The 19,893-nt window shown below is 46.5% G+C and overlaps 1 protein-coding gene across 8 annotated transcripts in view; it reads right to left on the bottom strand.

Annotated features, from left to right (window-relative positions):
- Positions 1-15,237, bottom strand: part of syne1b (spectrin repeat containing, nuclear envelope 1b) — a 500,086-nt gene extending 484,849 nt beyond the window's left edge. For all 8 annotated transcript variants that reach the window (XM_072265605.1, XM_072265607.1, XM_072265609.1 and 5 more), the window contains exon 1: positions 15,100-15,237. In XM_072265605.1, the coding sequence (XP_072121706.1) occupies positions 15,100-15,166 (67 nt within the window). In that variant the 5' untranslated portion in view covers positions 15,167-15,237. The remainder of the gene's footprint in view (positions 1-15,099) is intronic.
- Between the last annotated feature and the right edge of the window lie 4,656 nt (positions 15,238-19,893).

Below are 19,893 nucleotides of genomic sequence, written 5' to 3'. Positions count from 1 at the left end.
AGAAACGTTGATATCAAGGTGGTCCCAAGAGTGGTTCCTGACCTAGCCAGACTCAGCCCAGCTCCAACGCCCGACAGCTAAGAACATCACCATCTCCAGAAACTAATGACATATCATAGGAATCATGTTCAACCACTGTGCAGCAGGAACCAACATAACAAACAGAATTATTGAAATACATTATAAAAATCACAGAATATATGCTCAATGCAAAACCAGTTCATTTCTCAGGTCAGACCACAGGGTGTGCATTTCACAGAAGGATTATAAACTGTCTACCACAGATATTTGATCCACTGTACATCGCTAGAATTTTGAAAGCACTGTATAATTAGTTATAAGCCACACCTGCTCCCCATTCCTAACCCTTTAAGCCGAGCCCTGTAAATTAACTCCTCCTATTCTCCCCAGCCTGATCACAGAGGCCAGTCCAGAAACCCCTGAAGTTTGACAAGAGAAGAACAGGGGACTGAAGAGACTTGGGTGTTCCAGCCTGGAAAAGACGTTAATCTAGTGAAGCCCTTCGGAGCAAGGTAAGATTAAACCATAAGGGAAATTAGAAGTCTAATTCTGCAGAGCTGAGAATAAAAACGTAGGCTGACCTTCCGGTGAGAACCACAGGATTGTCAAAGCCTCTAAAGGTATAAAGAAAAGCCAATGGAGCCATCAGGAAAAGAGTAATGGAGCTCTCTGTGGTGTCCGGGCTAATATTGATCCTCTAACATCACTGAATTACTCAGTGGGATCTTGCTGAACATAAACAGACGTCTCTGAATGTGCTATCACAATTTCTATATCGAGGTGTCTACACTCCAGAGGATATGTCAGTCACTGTAGAGTGCTTTAGAAAGACCTGACACTGTTAAGGTTACTTGGGAAGCACAAGTTTTCTTTGCCTTGAGAAATTTACTAAGGACTGGGAATCTTCCTCCTCAGCCCCAAACAATGTAACAAATTACATGTCTAACGGTCAGTCTGGTCCCCAAACCCTTTAGCAGTAGGTTGGCATGTTCTTGAGGGCAGAGTGCATGAGCCCAGGTTGAACTGTTCCAAAGCCCCACCCCAGCTCTTCGTTCTGATGTTCTGCATCTGTTCTGTTCTGAAACAGCCAATGAGACATGGCAACAAAACCGGTAATGCTGTGCTCGTAGTCAGAAGCTGCAAACCCTCACTTCTGTTTGCCGTTCCTATTTCCTGAAAGTGGCTACACTGTGGGTGCCGTATCAAAAAGAGAAGCAGCTCGGTGGCAGAACCTATTATGTGGGTAGAGATGTATGCAGCTTTACTGAGTCACAGCACAACAACAGGTCCCATGGACAACCAAGTCTGCACCAGGTCATCGAGCAGCCATTTTGAAACTAATCCTACACTAACCATTTTATCCCTCTTCTGACACTCATCCACACACCTAGGGGCATTCCCCGCCCCCCGGATTCTACATCTGCATTCTATGGGCAATTTCCCTACCAACCTGCACATCTTTGGGGTTGTGGGAGTAAACCAGAGCACCCAGAGGAAACCCGCAAAGTCACAGGGTGAGCACACTATACAAACACTACACAGTCAACATTGGAGGTCAGAACTGAAACCACATTGCAGGAGCTCAACTAACTACACCACCCCTCAATATATGTTACCGAGCCACCATTACCTCCCAAATTATGATGCAAGGAAAATATGAAAGTATTTCATTTTATGTAAGAAATGGTGCCTATAGCCGGGAGTCAATGATGTGTTCAACCTTCTCAAACTAGCCTAAACTGATACTACCCCAACATGCACCAGAGATTTCCCTGTAGGCCTCACACAACTCTGTGATGGCAAGGCAAGCACAGGCCATGTGAACGTCACACCTGCCTGCCCCTTCCATCTCCGCACCCCCTACACCTGCCGAGTCATTCCTTGCCTCAAGCAAGTGGCCCAGCACAGGCCTCAGACACAAAAGGCAGCAAGGAACTGGGGCCTGCCACCTGCCACACAGTCGAATGGCTGCCAGTCATGATTCTGTCAATCACCTTCCGGCATTGAACCAGAAGGCTGTGGATTCAAGTCGCACGCTACCCTAACTTGGAAACCTACTGTCAGCCCTTCAACATCACTCAATCCAACTCCTCGAACTCCCTACCCAGTAGCACTGTGGGGAACCTTCATCAGAAAGGCTGCAGCGCCTGAAGAAGGCAAATCACCAGCACTTTCTCAAGGGTCAGTAAGGCTGGGAAATTAATGTTGTCCATGCTAACACACCCAGATTCCCAAAAGTATAGTACGGATAATGATCCAGGCAGAATCAGGTTCATTATCCCTGATGTACGTCGTGAAATTTGTTGTTTTGGGGCAGCACTACAGTGCAATGCATAAAATATACTATAAATGATAAATATAGAATATAAATTAAATGAACAGTGCAAAAAGAGATCATAAGTAGTGACGTAGTGCTCATGGGTTCATTATCTGTTCAAGTACCTGATGGCAGAGGGGAAGAAGCTGTTCCTTTTTTTGGCGTGTGCGTGTGCGTGCGTGCGACCGTGTGTGTGCGATGTTGGCGGGACGATGTCTTTTTCATGCCTTTACAAGGTGGGAAGTGAGAGAGAAAGAGAGAGAGAGACTGTGTGGCGCGCCACTCCTCTCACAGACATTTTGGCAGTATTTTTCCCTTTATTTTTACGAGGTCCAGTTGCGATCTCGGCACTCAACCCAGTACAGATGGAAAGCATACTCAGGAGCGGACCCGGCTGAGTTCGAACCTGGGAGCCTCCATTCCAGAGTCTGGCACTGATGTCATTGTGCCACCCAGCCAGCCAAGAAGAAGCTGTTCCTAAAATGCTGACAGTGTGTCTTCAGTCTCCTTCCCTCCTCTCTGGTGGTAGTAATGAGGAGAGAGCATGTCCTGGATGGCGAGGGTCCTGAATGGTGGATGCTACCCTCCCTCCTGCACGGTGCTGATGGTGCAGTGCTTTGTTGGAGGAGCAGGCATTCAGTTGAGAGGTTAACTTGGAGCCCTCCGAAGTGAAAGATAAACATGCAATTGCACTATTTTGTAGAACAGTGTTGTCCTGATATCCTGTCTAAAAGATACCCTTCCATTAATATCTGTAGCAGAGGAGAAAGTAATGAGGGCTATAATGAGTAAACAGGGACGTGGATTGTGCTCATGTAGTAACAAGGAACCACAGTCAAAGTCTAACAGTAGAGACATTGAGTACAGCAGTGATGACACCCAAGTCTCAGGAACCTCATTAGTTGTGTTGTAGCATGCACTCATTGTTGTAATAGAAAATTGGATTTACATTAACCACACTAGACTCGTGGATAATTATTTCACTCTGCAGTCAAAACCAAGTCTGTTAATTAACTCTTTCAGTAACCACCACTCTGTTACCAAAACCTAGTTTTATTGTGTAATCTTGTCAACTGAGAATGAAAAAGCTGTACCAAATTTGCACTCAGGTAGATCAGCTTTGAATGGTCTCCTGGAGCACACCGGTTTGAGTAAACTGCCTGTTACTTCAGCTCAGTGTGGCTTTTTCATTTGCTGCTACAATATCAATAACGTATATGGTCACAGGGCCTTGGAATCCACAAGTCTTCTATCTTGCTTTCCTTTGACAATATTTCAAAGCTGTCTGTTTGAAAGGGGCTGTCCAAGTGCCAGTTACTTCTATTGACCTTCTTTTGAGGCAGAGTAACTGCAAACACCTGATCCTGCAAGAAGCCTTGCTTGAAGTCAAAAGGGCTTACAGAGGTAGGTGCGTAATTCTTTAACTTGCTTGTGCTTTGACCATATCTTCCTGCAAGAAGCACCAAGTTTAACTTTGTTGACAGGCAGCAGTGTCTAAGGTTTAAGTGTGAATATGTGCTCACATTAGCTGACAGCAATGCACAGTGGACTGGGCAGTTCACAAACACAGGGCAAAGGAGACTTCCAGAAAAACAGAGGAAAACAGCTGGAAGTGGGAACAATCCTTAACTGCCAGAAAATGTTGATCAAAACTTTGTTAGGGTCTGCACAATGCAAGTCTACAACTTTCTGGTTACTTGTCTGCCCAGACTAATTTCCTCCCTTAAACAATACCAGCTGGAAACCAGTTTAAGACCCTGCTCACCTCTGGGTGTTCGTGGAGCAGAGGGCAATATTCCTTCTAATTCCTCTCTTCAGCTACGAGAGAATAAGTTATAATTGAAGTGAGGAATTATATTGCTGCTAATACTTAACTGGCATTGATTAATTAAGTATTTAAATATTAATTGATGAGGTATCCATTTTTCAGTCCATGGATTGATTTATTAAGTTCTGCCACATTGGGATATAGAAGAGATTCGATTATGGCTTTAGGCACTGCAGCCTCTGATAAAGTTTGGTTCAATAAAACCAAAAAACATCTCATCAAGATTTGCATGCCTTGTCATCAATTCAGCAAGCTTCCTTTGAGGTGTGTAACTGTGGATTAGAGACAGTAAATGCCAGGAATGCTCGCTGCATGTTTAGGTAAGATTCTCCACAACAAATTCCAAGTGAAAGGTATATGTGATGCCTAGAATGCTCAATATTTGTCTTCTTGAGCCAGTACAATCTGAGTTTATGAATCCAATCTAGTTACTGCTCTGGGCACAGAGAGAGAACAAAAAACTACACTCGCTTGGCAGATCTGGCTCAACTTTCATTTCGTTTTAATGAATGGATTCTAACACTGATGGTCAGCTTTACTGCCTAATCATAAATCTTTCTACAGTGTAAATGCCTCCTTTGCTTTGAACTTTACACTGACTGCCTGAGACACACCGAAAATTTGAAAGCCGCAATTTCAATCTGCCTGTCATTCTTGACAAAGATTGTGTCACACTGTCAACTGTGGCTCAGTTGGTGGCCCGGTGGTACAGATGGTAAAGCTGCTGACTCATAGTTCCAACAATCCCGGTGCGATCCTGACGTTAGGTGCTGTCTGTTGTACATCTACATGTTCTCCCGTGGCCTTGTGCATTGCTTTCAGGTGCTGCAGGTTCCTATGCCGTTGCAAAGATGAGTAGGTTAATTGGCCACTGAAAATTGGCTCTGGTGTGTAGGTACAAGGCACAATCTGGGCAGATGATGGGAGTCTGAGAAGAATAAAAAGGGATGAGCACAAATTTGGATATACGAGTGTTTGCTGGCCCATGCAAACAGGCTAAAGACCCTGTTTCCATGTTCTATGACTAACATCCTTTAATGGACTTCTGTTAACAATTCAGCAGCCAGTGCAAATAACCGGTTGCTGATTATCTTTCCAAAGCCTTTCAAAATGTTGAAAGCCTCATTAATAATTCTCTTAAACCTATGTTGTTTTACTAAACATAATGAGTAGGTTTCAGGACACATCGCCGTTGCAGGATTTGCAAATGTCTCATTGTGGACTAATATGGACACTGTGCTTTTTGCAGTTCCCTTGTGTCTTTTCCATAATAGGCCATAAACTTCACCATCAATAACCTAAAGGAAACTGTATTTAACCTTACAGAGAACAGACGTTCTTTGGGACGCCCGTCAATCGCACCATGCAATTACACCATTCACACTTATAATACTCTCTGGTCACTTTGCTGAAGTTCTTCACCAACCAACACTACAACCCAACGTAGATTGGAAGACTGCTTCACCGAGCTACTTCACTTCATCTGATAGAAAAAGTGGGATTTCCTGGTGGCCACCCATTTCAATTCCACTTCCTATTCCCATTCTGACATGTCAGTCCATGGCCTCCTCTACTGCCAGAATGAGGCCACACTCAGGTTGGAGGAGCAACACATCATATTCCATCCGGGTAGCCTCCAACCTGATGGCATGAACATCGATTCTTCGAACTTCCAATTGTTGTACCATTTCCCCTTCACCATTCCCCATTCCTGTTGCTCTCTTACCTTATCTCCTCACTTGCCCATCACACCCTTGCCCCGCCCTTTCTTCCGTCTTCTGTCCTCTCCTATCAGATTTCCCAGCACTTTATCTCATTCACAAAATCAACTTCCCAGCTCCTTCCCCCTTCTTTTTCCAATCCTAATGAAATGTCTCCATTCAAAACGTCAACTGTTTATCTTTATCCTCCCATAAATGCTGCCTGACTTGCCAAGTTTCCAGTAGCTGCAGATTTTCTAACACACACACACACACACACACACACACACAAACACCTTTGCATGTGTCCTGTGTAGCTTCATAAATGCTCACTGGACATTAAAAATAATTCAATTATCCATATGCCACAAATTAACATGGTCAGTATTTCTCCTTTAATTATTCAAATGGGTCAGCACGACCAAATGCATACTTCTCCCTGTTGACTCATTGATCGGCTTTTACCTAAATGATGGATCATATCACCCTTATTATTGTTTCGATGATTTTTTACAACACTTGGCCGATCGTTATCCTTTTTCATTTTATTGGGTCAGGCATGTCATTTGTGCCACTCTTCTGTCTGGACCTAGCCAAGTTGAGAGATTGGACTCAGCAATTGGTCACCTGTGAGCTGCAAATAACCAGGGGGAAAAAACTTGCCAGTGTTGTAAACTGTGACTGACAGATTGGACCTCATGAAAGGGAATATGTCTGGTCTGGACTGCACATGACTCAAAGTAACACAGCATGGAAACAGGTCCTTTGGCCCAACCTATCCATGCCAACTGAGATCCCCATCTACGACTCCAGTTAAATGCTACGTGATGTTAATGCTACGTGAATAAACTTTTGAACCTGGCTAGGCACAGCACAGACACCATCTATAAATTTGCCAATGACACATCTATTGTTGGCCGAATTTCAGATGGTAAGGAGGTGATGCACAGGAGTGACAGAGATTGGCTGGCTGAGTGGTGTCACAAGAACAAACTCTGCACTCAACATCAGTAAGACCAAGGAACTGATTGTGGCCTTCAGGAAGGAGAATTTGAGGGAACACACACCAGAGCTCCTCGAGAGGGCCACAGTTGAAGGGGTGAGTAGTTTCAAGTTCTTGGGAGTCAACATCTCTGAAGATCTACCCTGGGCACAACATTATTAATGCAATTATGAAGAAGGCAGGCCAGCAGCTATATTTCATTAACATTTTGAGGAAATTTGGTATATCTTTGAAGATCCCAGAAAATTTCTACAGATGTACCATGGAGAGCATTCTAACTGGTTGTGTCACTGCACAGGATTGGGAAAAGCTGCAGAGAGTTGTAAACTCAGCCAGCTCCATCATGGGCACTAGCCTCCCCAGCATCAACAGCAACATCTAAAGGCGATGCTGAAAAAGGTTGGTATCCATCATTAAGGACCGTCCACCACCAAGGACATGCCCTGTTCTCATTACTACCATCAGGAAGCCTGGAGACACACACTCAATGTTTGAAGAACAGTTTCTTTCCCAATTGCATCGGATTTCTGTACGGACAATGATGCCATGAACAGTACATCACTAATTTTGCTCTCTTTTTGCACTACTTATTTAAAATATATATCCTATTGTAATTTAGAATACAATTTATGTGCAGAATGCCTTTGCAAAACAATAAATTTCATGACATATGTCAGCAAGAATAAACCTGATTTTGATTCATTATAACTGGGGATGGGCAAATAAATGCTTACTAAAGTCACAAGTACCAGCAGCACATTGAACAAAAATCATTTGGTAAATTTCCAAATTTTGAAAGAATCTGAAAAATTTCAAAACAAAAAGATTCTGTTATCTCATGTCTCTCCCAGATGAATAGCTATCTAGATTGGGACACTGATTACAACAATTTCTCTTCAGTCCCTCTCAATGCTGCTGTTTTGATATTTATAGTACCAATATTAGATGTTTTCCTGACTTCCTCTGTAGATTGTAATGATGATTTTTTGTTATCTTGATATTTCAGTTGTAGCTCACCATATATCACACTGTACACACCTTTGAGGTTGTGGGCACAACTATCACAGCAGCAGATTGAGGAATTAACCCTGGCCTATACTGGTGGAGGCTGTTCAACCTCATATTTCTCCCATTCAGTTTGAAAGAAACATAGAAACATAGAAACATAGAAAATAGGTGCAGGAGTAGGCCATTAGGCCCTTCGAGCCTGCACCGCCATTTATTATGATCATGGCTGATTATCCAACTCAGAACCCCGCCCCAGCCTTCCCTCCATACCCCCTGATCCCCGTAGCCACAAGGGCCATATCTAACTCCCTCTTAAATATAGCCAATGAACTGGCCTCAACTGTTTCCTGTGACAGAGAATTCCACAGATTCACCACTCTCTATGTGAAGAAGTTTTTCCTAATCTCGGTCCTAAAAGGCTTCCCCTCATCCTCAAACTGTGGCCCCTCGTTCTGGACTTCCCCAACATCGGGAACAATCTTCCTGCACCTAGCCTGTCCAATCCCTTTAGGATTTTATACGTTTCAATCAGATTCCCCCTCAATCTTCTAAATTCCAACGAGTACAAGCCCAGTTCATCCAGTCTTTCTTCATATGAAAGTCCTGCCATCCCAGGAATCAATCTGGTGAACCTTCTTTGTACTCCCTCTATGGCAAGGATGTCTTTCCTCAGATTAGGGAACCAAAACTGCACACAATTCTCCAGGTGTGGTCTCACCAAGGCCTTGTACAACTGCAGTAGTACCTTCCTGCTCCTGTACTCGAATCCTCTCGCTATAAATGCCAGTATACCACTCGCCTTTTTCACCACCTGCTGTACCTGCATGCCCACTTTCAATGACTGGTGTATAATGACACCCAGGTCTCGTTGCACCTCCCCTTTTCCTAATCGGCCACCATTCAGATAATAATCTGTTTTCCTATTTTTGCCACCAAAGTGGATAACTTCACATTTATCCACATTAGATTGCATCTGCCATGAATTTGCCCACTCACCCAACCTATCCAAGTCACCCTGCATCCTCTTAGCATCCTCCTCACAGCTAACACTGCCACCCAGCTTCGTGTCATCCGCAAACTTGGAGATGCTGCATTTATTTCCCTCATCCAAGTCATTAATATATATTGTAAACAACTGGGGTCCCAGCACTGAGCCTTGTGGTACCCCACTAGTCACCGCCTGCCATTCTGAAAAGGTCCCGTTTATTCCCACTCTTTGCTTCCTGTCTGCTAACCAACTCTCCACCCACACCAATACCTTACCCCCAATACCGTGTGCTTTAAGTTTGCACACTAATCTCCTGTGTGGGACCTTGTCAAAAGCCTTCTGAAAATCCAAATATACCACATCCACTGGTTCTCCCCTATCCACTCTACTAGTTACATCCTCAAAAAATTCTATGAGATTCGTCAGACATGATTTTCCTTTCACAAATCTATGCTGACTTTGTCCGATCATTTCACCGCTTTCCAAATGTGCTGTTATCACATCCTTGATAACTGACTCCAGCAGTTTCCCCACCACCGACGTTAGGCTAACCGGTCTATAATTCACCGGTTTCTCTCTCCCTCCTTTTTTAAAAAGTGGAGTTACATTAGCCACCCTCCAATCCTCAGGAACTAGTCCAGAATCTAACGAGTTTTGAAAAATTATCACTAATGCATCCACTATTTCTTGGGCTACTTCCTTAAGCACTCTGGGATGCAGACCAACTGGCCCTGGGGATCTATCTGCCTTCAATCCCTTCAATTTACCTAACACCACTTCCCTACTAACATGTATTTCGCTCAGTTCCTCCATCTCACTGGACCCTCTGTCCCCTACTATTTCTGGAAGATTATTTATGTCCTCCTTAGTGAAGACAGAACCAAAGTAATTATTCAATTGGTCTGCCATGTCCTTGCTCCCCATAATCAATTCACCTGTTTCTGTCTGCAGGGGACCTACATTTGTCTTTACCAGTCTTTTCCGTTTTACATATCTATAAAAGCTTTTACAGTCAGTTTTTATGTTCCCTGCCAGTTTTCTCTCATAATCTTTTTTCCCCTTCCTAATTAAGCCCTTTGTCCTCCTCTCCTGAACTCTGAATTTCTCCCAGTCCTCAGGTGAGCCACTTTCTCTGGCTAATTTGTATGCTTCTTCTTTGGAATTGATACTATCCCTAATTTCTCTTGTCAGCCACGGGTGCACTACTTTCCTTGATTTATTCTTTTGCCAAACTGGGATGAACAATTGTTGTAGTTCATCCATGCAACCTTTAAATGCTTGCCATTGCATATCCACCGTCAATTCTTTAAGTATCATTTGCCAGTCTATCTTAGCTAATTCACGTCTCATACCTTCAGTTACCCCTCTTTAAGTTCAGAACCTTTGTTTCTGAATTAACTATGTCACTCTCCATCTTAATGAAGAATTCCACCATATTATGGTCACTCTTACCCAAGGGGCCTCTCACGACAAGATTGCTAATTAACCCTTCCTCATTGCTCAAAACCCAGTCCAGAATAGCCTGCTCTCTAGTTGGTTCCTCGACATGTTGGTTCAAAAAACCATCCCGCATACATTCCAAGAAACCCTCTCCCTCAGCACCTTTACCAATTTGGTTCACCCAATCTACATGTAGATTGAAGTCACGCATTATAACTGCTGTTCCTTTATTGCACACATTTCTAATTTCCTGTTTAATACCATCTCCGACAGATTAATCTTTTACCCACTTGCCTGCACTAATTCTATGTCCCTTGATTCCCTTCATATCGAGAAATCTCTGCACTCTCTAACTCCTCCCATTCACTGATTGACCAGAAAACCTTGTTTACAGCTTATCCCTGAGGTCACCCCAGCAGAGACGTCGCCATGGCTCACATTCCCTAAGCTTTACAAGCTTCTTTTCTCTCCTTTCCCACTCTGACAATGGGCCTTCAACCTGAAACTCTAAATCTGACTTTCCTCCCGCAGATGCAGGCTGACCTGCTGAGTATTCCTAACATTTTCTGATTTTTATACATTAGATTTCCAGCAAAGGGATTTTTGTTCTGTGATGTCATTTCTCTCTCTTGCTCTTGCTCTCAATGCCCAAGAGGGGAGCTGGGAAAGGGTGGGAGTTACTTGAGAGAAGGCAGCAGACTCAGGGGGGCACGGTAGCATAGCAGTTAGTGCGACAGTTTGTGGTGCCAGCGATCACCTATTAGGGTTCAATTCCTATTGCTGACTGTAAGGATTTTGTACGTTCTCCCTGTGACCATATGCTCCTGTATAGGTGAGGATTAATTCCTTGATCTGTTTCTTCCCACATTCTAAGGCACACTGGTTGGGGTTATTAAGGTGTCGGAGGCATGGAGACACTTGCAGGCTGTCTCCAACACATCCTGTGTTGGTTGTCCAGGCAAATGTCACATTTCACTGTTTTACCTTCAATATACCTGTGACAAATAAAGATAATCTTCCAATTTTGAAAAGAAAAGGAGATGTATGAGGTTAATGCTCAAAAGTGCCTCTGAAGTGAAAAGATCAGTCACGATGTTATTAAATAATGTAGGGCCAGGTGGACAACTTGTGTTATATTCTTATGAAACCACAGGACACAGAGTAGGGCAGAAAGGGAAATGTCACATTGTTGGAAGTACCATCTTCTAAAAAAATAAATGTTGTCAAAGCCCCATCTGCTCTGTCAGATGAAAGATCCCAGCGTCCTGAAGAATATCAGGGACCAGATATGCTGTCAAGTATTTACTCCGATGGTCAACGTTGTTAAACAGAAGAGATAGCTGGTCCATATTGCTGTCTGTGGGAACTAGCTGAGCACAAAATGGTTGCATCGTTGCCTGAAAACAACAGTGGCTGTGTTCCAAAATTACTCTGCTGCTGCCAAGGTCCTTGAGAGATCTTGAGGTCATAAAATCTCCTGTCGAAGTAATTATCTTTCTCTTACTTTTACTTAATTCTCCACTGTAATATCTTTGTTTCATAGCTGCCCTACCACTTACTAAACTGTCTATAATGGACTTGTACTCTGATCACATGCATTCTTCCCGAGTGCAGGCTGACCCCATCCATTAGATTATATTAATAGGCAGCAAAATGGCCTTGTGTATTATGTGAGCTGGAAAAGTCGTGGCATTATGAGACAAGTTCCTGCAGAAATGATTTTGCTTTCAGTGGTTAGAGAATGGGTTGATGATATTGAGGGTGAGGAAGTCCTCAAACCAGAGGAAGGAAAGGAGGAGGAAAGCAACTGACAAAATGGGCATTGAGCAATGGAGTCACTTCTGCAAATCACCAAAATGCAGCGATGCTACTGTACACAGTGCAGAGACAGGATCTGTGTCCAAGTAAACAAAACAGTAAGTACTGGGGAGTAGGTATAACCCGATAACCTCTGAGACCTCTTTCAGGCACAACATCAGAGATGGCGTGAAGTTGTTTAGACACAGCACTGAGTCGTTCTCAGGCCAGGGAGCTTTAGGGAACTCCCGTTACCACTGGCCCTTCCTTCTAGTGCAAATGTGCACCTCATTATGAGGAAGTTTAGGGTATTAACATTTCCAACCGTCCTGACACAATGAGAAATAATAAAGTGATTAATGCTGGTTTAACTTCAGCTGTCAGCTGCTGGCTTCGCCAAACGGTTTCTGCAATTAAATAACAATGTACTCCAGCGTTAAGGAAGATAGGCTAAAACAAAAAGATACAATCATGTTTCCCCTCCCCTCTCCAGAGGAGGTCATAGGCAAACACAACAGCGTGTGTGGATATGAGCCAGCATTTATTCCCAAAGCTTGAATTCCTGGCTGGCTTTCCTGGTTCCTGGTTGATGAGAAACCAGTACAGAGAAGCTGCATGAGTGAACTCAAGATGCAAAATGAAACAGGACATTGACTGGTGCTCGGTGATGTAGTCGAATAGCCTACCCCAAAGAAGAGTAGGGTTAACTCAACTCTATTAGGTGCCCCAAAAGAGGGGAGTAAATGGACAGGGGAAGATGAACAGTGGGTACCGTGGTATTGTGAGAGTACAAAGCTCATTTTAAACCCCAAGATTATACAATGCATTTCCTAGTCTGGACATTAAGAACAGTGGGTGTGAGTGTATGTTGTTTGTGTAAATATGAGTCTTTGTTGAGAGTCTGTGTCGAGTGTCTACATGGCTTGTCTTGCTTGCATGTGTGTGCACTGTGTGTATGTATGGGCCTCAGCTGTGTCAGGGGTGAGTCTGTACTGGACGTACCTTGCAGGCTACGTGCACAGAAGCTGGGTAGGTCTACGTCCAGCGAAAGTCTGTATTGATTGAGTGAGTGTGTGTTAGGACTTGCACGTAGGCAGTGTGTGTACAGCACGTTAGATGTGAGTGTGTGCATATACTGGGCCAAAGCAAAATTGGTGCAGGTGAAAGGAGCTCACTCCGGGCAGCGGAATGCCAGTGCAGGTCGTACGGCCGTCATAGCTCCTGAGACCAGGTTTAAATACCGACCACCTGTGCAAGAGTTCCACCTTCTCTCTGTGACTCTCCCACATGCTCCAGTGTCCTCCCACCTCCCAGACACGTGCAGGTTGTTCGGTCAGCCGGCAACTGTAAGGTGACCCTACTGTATAGGTGGTTGGTGAAAGAATCAGGGAGGTGTGAGATCCAACGGCCAGGGGTGGCAGGGTTCTGCAACACTTCCTTGAGAGCAAAGAGCATGACATGACACAGAAGCAGTCATGGTCATCCACTCCAAGACCCCAGTTGTGACAACTACTGGTACCATTGGGATCAGACTTCTGAGGTCGGGAGAGAGTGGAACTGCCCCAGTGCAACAGCTTTTCCACTTTACAAACTTCCCCAAAGGTTTCAAATCTGTCATGTGATGGATAACCAGTCAATCGCTGGAAAGTAAGTGGGAGGGATGGGGATGATGGCTTATCAGAGTACAGACACGGGCTCGATGGGCTGAATGGCCACCAACAAGACAACGAAGTGCAAAACACGTGACTGTTTCAATTTGGCTGATAGAGGCACTTATGATGAAATATCCTCAGAATAACCCCTCGCTCTGAGGGGGTGAGGAAAAATGAAGACGAGCAAAATCATAGGGCAAGCGAAGCATAGCAGAAACACCCCCACTGGAATACTTCAAAACATTAATATAACCGCGTTTCCACCTCCTCTCCGGTTATATTAATGTTCCACAACCCACCCAGGCCCGCCTCTCTCTCCCCCATACTCAATGTACCCCATGTCCCAGGATCTGATGGGTTCGATCTGGCTTCTGACCACCTAAAACTAATCGCAACACTCGCTCCTGCATCAAACCAGTTCTGATGCCATCGTCCAACTCTTGCCTAGTTCGCCCCGAAGTCAACACATTTCCGACAAAACTTGGTCAGGGAATCCAATGTCCGTCCGGAAGCGGGAGTTGCGATGATTTTTTTTTACTCCTCTCCGGAAAACCGGTAACTCTTAAACAGTGAGTGTCAAAAAGTTGCTCTTTTCACGGAGAGTTGCCGTCTCGTTGCAGCAGGAACTGCCAAATGCACCAGCAACGCTGGTTTAAGGAGCAGAGTTTCATTTGCGCTAGTGTGCGCTGTCTGACTGACTGAAAGTGACTACTAACTCCTTGGAAACAACTGTAAACAAGTAAAAGAAATCTTTTCAAACTCGCTCATGATTCCAGAGAGCAGCCGTTTTTGTGTGTGTGTGGTGTTCGCGTTGGCATCCCTAGCGACCAACAGTTCAGGGAGAGCGTGGATCGTGCAGATTTGCAGCCCGCCAAGGGTTCGTCCTTGATGCGTGGATTAATACCGGCACAACCTGCTGACTCTCTCCATCCATAGCCTGGCTCTGACCTTAACTGAGGCTGCGTCCTGCGTGTGCAGGCTGCTGTTTACACTCAGGACGACCGACCTGTGGCTTTCTGCATTAAAACATCTGCACCCCTTGTAAACCTACACTCGGCCCCCAATCAGCGCATAGTTTGTCAGAGGTTTCACCTACTACCGCCAATGTCAGAGTGCCAGGTGTCTCAAAAGGTGCAGCTGTTCCGTTTTTGACTCAGCAGCCCGCCACAGTATTTGCCTAAATTAAAGCATAACTCGGCTTAAAAATACAACTTGCTAACTGGAACAATGTGAATAAATCCTTTTAAAAACAGTCCGAAACACTCACGCCACCGGATAGCATTACACCGCGAGGGCGCGGGAATAAGTACTGTATAACTGCACAAAAAAAATAACTCAACCCCACCTTGTAATTTCTGCATCACATTGGCAATGTCCTTCGGAGATCTCCCATAGTGGCGAGAGGTCGCCATCCTCTCGGCTGGGTGGGATAACGTGGCAGTGAATGGTCGAGAGGGAATGTGGCCGTGCCTCTCTCGGCATCACTGTCCTCAGCAGCCCGCAGCCTTGCACAGGGCTGAGTCACTGCGCTCCCACGCCCAATGAGCGCCCTACTCTCGCCAGCGTCGGCGCTTCCAACTTCCTTTCGGAAGAACGGTAGCTCTCTAGTGACCTTGGGCTCCCTGGGAGGAAACGATGGGATTTAACGCAAATCTTGGCCGCCTTAAAACGATTAAAAGCATGGCCGGCCGATTATCCACTGTGATAGATCGGCAAAGACATGGTGAGGCGGAGGCGGAGGCGGCGGCCAGCGTTAAAGTGCACTGCCAGGTAGCCCGGGCTAGGCGCCTGCGAGGCGAACGGTCCATGACTTCTCTGATGGAGCTGGTCACGGTCATAGTTGGCGGAAAACTCCGCTCGCGTTAACTGGTGCGCATAAAGCAGGAGTCGGTACAAATGTCAACCACCATCATTTTAAACTGCAATGGAAAAAACATCGAACTAAAATGTGAACTGTTGTTACTCTGTCCATAGATGTTGCCTGTCTGAGCTGCCGGGCCAGCATGTTTAGGCCAACCGTTATGCCTACCTACACTAAAGGTATTTAACTTTCAACCTGCTGGCATTCAAAGTATTTGTGTAGATGAGCCTTAAGTCACCAGGAGGAGGTGGGCAGCACAGCAGTGGAGTGGTTAGTACAGTGCGTTACAGTTCCTGCGGCCCGGGGTTCAATTCCCACCCCTGCCTGTAAGGAGTTTGTATGTTCGCCCCATGATTGTACTGGTTTCCTCCGGGTGCTCCAGTAAGGTTGGTAGGTCAACTAGACATTGTAAACTGTCCCATGACTCGGCTTGGATTAAATTGGCCAGTTCTGAATAAATAAACAAATCTCAATAAATAAACAAATAACAGTTTCACAGTAAATATGGAAAAAAGAGTCAGCAGGGTGAGATTCTGAATTGGAGAACGGTCAATTTTGATCGTATCGGAAAGGATCTGACAACTGTTTCCTGGCAAAAGTGTACTTGGTAACCGGGAGACCTTCAAAAGTGAAATCTTGAGAGTACGAAGCTTGCATGTTCCTGGCAGAATAAAGGGTAAAGATAACAGGTTTATGGAACATTGATTTTCAGGAGTTATTGAGGCCCTGGTTAAGAAAAAATTGTATAGGCAGGTCGGAACAAATGAGGTATTTATCGAGCATAAGAAATGCAAGAGAACACTTAAGAAGAAATCTGTCACAGTGGGGGGGGGGCATTGGGAGCAAGAGTGGACCCAAATGCAAGACACATCTTGTGAGGTTAATTAAATTTAGCTTATTGTTCGATACCAGGAGAGCAAAGCAGAAGCAGGAATAGCGAACTGGACAAGGACTCAGGACTACGATTAGGCTGGGCAAGCTAGGACTAGGAATCGGATCCCAGAACTAGATGCGACATGAAGAGGCTACGGTATGGACTCCGAGCCAGGGACTGGGCAAGGACCCAGTACCTGGGTCTTGCCTCGGGCTTGGACCCTAGAACCAGGCATGGACATGACATGGGTTAGGGAGAGGAGGAACATGGGAACACAGAGCCTCGGTCTTGGGGAGCAGGTAAATGGAACCATGGACACATACACAGAACAGAGAGCCGGGACCCCTCCTTAGGTACAGGACATAGGGCCGGGACTCACACACACAACAGAGAGCCGAGACCCCTCCTTGTGTACAGGACATGAGGCTGGGACTCATGACTCTCCGCGGAGCAACAGCAAAATGGCCAGACTTACCCCACGGAGGCGAGGACAAGACATGACCCCCCCCCCCCCCCGCGGGGCAACGGCAAGACGGCCTGACTTCCCCCAGGGAGGCAAGAACAAGACATGACAAGACATGACCCCCCCGTGGGGCAACGGCAAGACGGCCTGACTTCCACCATGGAGGCGAGAACAAGACACAACAAGACATGATCCCCCACGGGGCAACGGCAAGACGGCCTGACTTACCCCATGGAGGCGAGAACAAGACAAGACCAACACGAAAGAACACCAGACAGTACCTATCTAGCTCCGGCGATAGAACTAGACCGAGGTGCAGGTGAGAGCCGCAGACGAGGGCTAGAGGCGAGAGGGGCAGAGAAGGGATTCAGACAGTGGGTAGGACAGGAATCATAGACCGCCCAGGGCCGGGACTTGACTCGGTACTTGGATGCCGCCAGGGCCGGGACTTGACTTGGTACTTGGATGCCGCCAGGACCGGGACTTGACTCAGAACTTGGATGCCATCAGGGCGGGACTTGACTCGGTACTTGGATGCCATCAGGGCGGGACTTGACTCGGTACTTGGATGCCATCAGGGACGGGACTTGACTCGGTACTTGGATGCCGCCAGGACCGGGACTTGACTCGGAACTTGGATGCCGCCAGGGCCAGGACTTGACTTGGAACTTGGCTGCCCCCGGAGCCAGGACTTGACTTGGAGCCTCCGGGTAGTGGCAAGCTCTCGACTTGGCCTGGGAGCAGTAGACAGCGGTTCTTGATTCCCTCCAGCGGGTTAACTGACGGACCCACTTCGGTAAGGAAACTTTGCAGGCTCACTTTGGCGAGGTAACTTGACAGGGTTACTCCGGTGAGGAAAGGCAAATTACCGGCACTCCTTTCGGGCAGAGACTAAGCTTGCTCCGGCCAGAGGACATTGGCACGCCGTACCTTTGGTGACTTTGCAGACGCTTTCGCGCCGAACGGCTTAAAGTCGGAGACTATAAACTACCGGTTCAGCCGGGAGTAAATTGCCTCTAATCACCAAGGCCAAGGGACACGGGAAAACAGGGAACCAAAGGGAAACAGGGAGTCAACGGTCCAGATCGTAACATAAACAAAGTAAATTTAAAGGGACCCCAATGCGGACCATGACAGCTCCCCCCCCCCCCCCCAAATGGGAGCCTCCAGGCGACCAACAGTTTTGCCTGTATTATCGATGACTCGGGTGGGTGGAGGGGGTTTTGGCCGGCGGGCAGAACAGAACAACAACACCTTGACTTTCAGGCTGACAAGAGTTTGGAAACACAGTGTTTGTGTCTGCTGGGTTCACGTTTGGTGAGAGCGTTCTGTCACAGTGGGTGGGCATTGGGAGCAAGGGTGGACCCAAATGCAAGACATATTTTGTGAGGTTAGTTAAATTTAGCTTATTGTTCGATACCAGGAGAGCAAGGCAGGAGCGGAAATAGCGAACTGGACAAGGACTCAGGACTATGACTAGGCAGGGACCAAGGGTCTGGGCTTGGACTCGGAATCGGCTCCCAGAACTAGAGGAGACATGAAGAGGCTACGGTATGGACTCCGAGCCAGGGACTGGGCAAGGACCCAGTACCTGGGTCTTGCCTCGGGCTCTGACCCCAGAACCAGGCATGGACATGACATGGGCTAGGGAGAGGAGGAACATGGAAAACAGAGCCTTGGTCTTGGGGAGCAGGTAAATGGAACCATGGACACATACACAGAACAGAGAGCCGGGACCCCTCCTTGGGTACAGGACATAGAGCCGGGACTCATGACCCCCCGCGGGGCAATGGCAAAATGGCCTGACTTACCCCATGGAGGCAAGAACAAGACACGACAAGACATGACTCCCCCCCACAGGGCAACGGCAAGACGGCCTGACTTACCCCACGGAGGCGAGAACAAGACAAGACCAACACGAAAGAACACCAGACAGTACCTATCTAGCTCCGGTGATAGAACTAGACTGAAGTGCAGGTGAGAGCTGCAGACGAGGGCTAGAAGCGAGAGGGGCAGAGAACGGATACAGATGGGGGGCAGGACAGGAATCATAGACCGCCAGGGCCAGGACTTGACTCAGTACTTGGATGCTGCCAGGGACAGGACTTGACTTGGAACTTGGATGCCCCCGGAGCCAGGACTTGACTTGGAGCCTCCGGGTAGTGGCGAGCTCTCAACTCAGCCTGGGAACAGTAGACAGCGGTTCTTGATTCCCTCCGGCGGGTTAACTGACAGACCCACCTCGGTGAGGAAACTTTGCAGGCTCGCTTTGGCGAGGTAACTTGACAGGGTTGCTCCGGTGAGGAAAGGCGAATTACTGGCACTCACTTCGGGCGGAGACCAGGCCTGGTCCGGCCAGATGACATTGGCATGCCGTACCTTGGTGACTTTGCAGATGCTCTTGCGCTGAACGGCTGAAAGCCGGAGACTATATACTACCGGTTCAGCCCAGAGTAAATTGCCTCTAATCACCAATGCCGAGGGACACGGGAAAACAGGGAACCAAAGGGAAACAGGGAGTCAACGGTCCGGATCGTAACATAAACAAAGTAAATTTAAAGGGACCCCGATCCAGAACATGACAAAATCAGGAGGCTAATGGAAGACATGGGGTTGCCCTAGCAGACAAAGTGAAGGAGAACCCCGAGGAATTCATTAGATACTTTAAGAGCAAATTGATTGCAAGGTACAAAATTCTTCCCCTGGAATATCAGAATGGTAATCTATGCATGGAGCCAAAAGAGATGCAGAAGATCTCAAATGGAATTTTTGCATTTATACTTAGTCAGGAGCTGGACACAGAGTCTATAGAAGTGAGGCAAAGCACCTATACAGATTACAGAGGAGGAGATGTTTACTGTCTTGAGGCAAATTCTGGTGGTAAATCCCTAGGACCTGATAAGGTGTTCCCTCGGACCCTGTGGAAGGCAAGTACAGAAAT

The sequence above is a fragment of the Mobula birostris genome, chromosome 8, assembly GCF_030028105.1.
Source record: "Mobula birostris isolate sMobBir1 chromosome 8, sMobBir1.hap1, whole genome shotgun sequence".
NCBI classification, from domain to species: domain Eukaryota; kingdom Metazoa; phylum Chordata; class Chondrichthyes; order Myliobatiformes; family Myliobatidae; genus Mobula; species Mobula birostris.
Note: the sequence above shows the minus strand (reverse complement) of the source record. Positions and strands in the feature narration are given on the sequence as shown.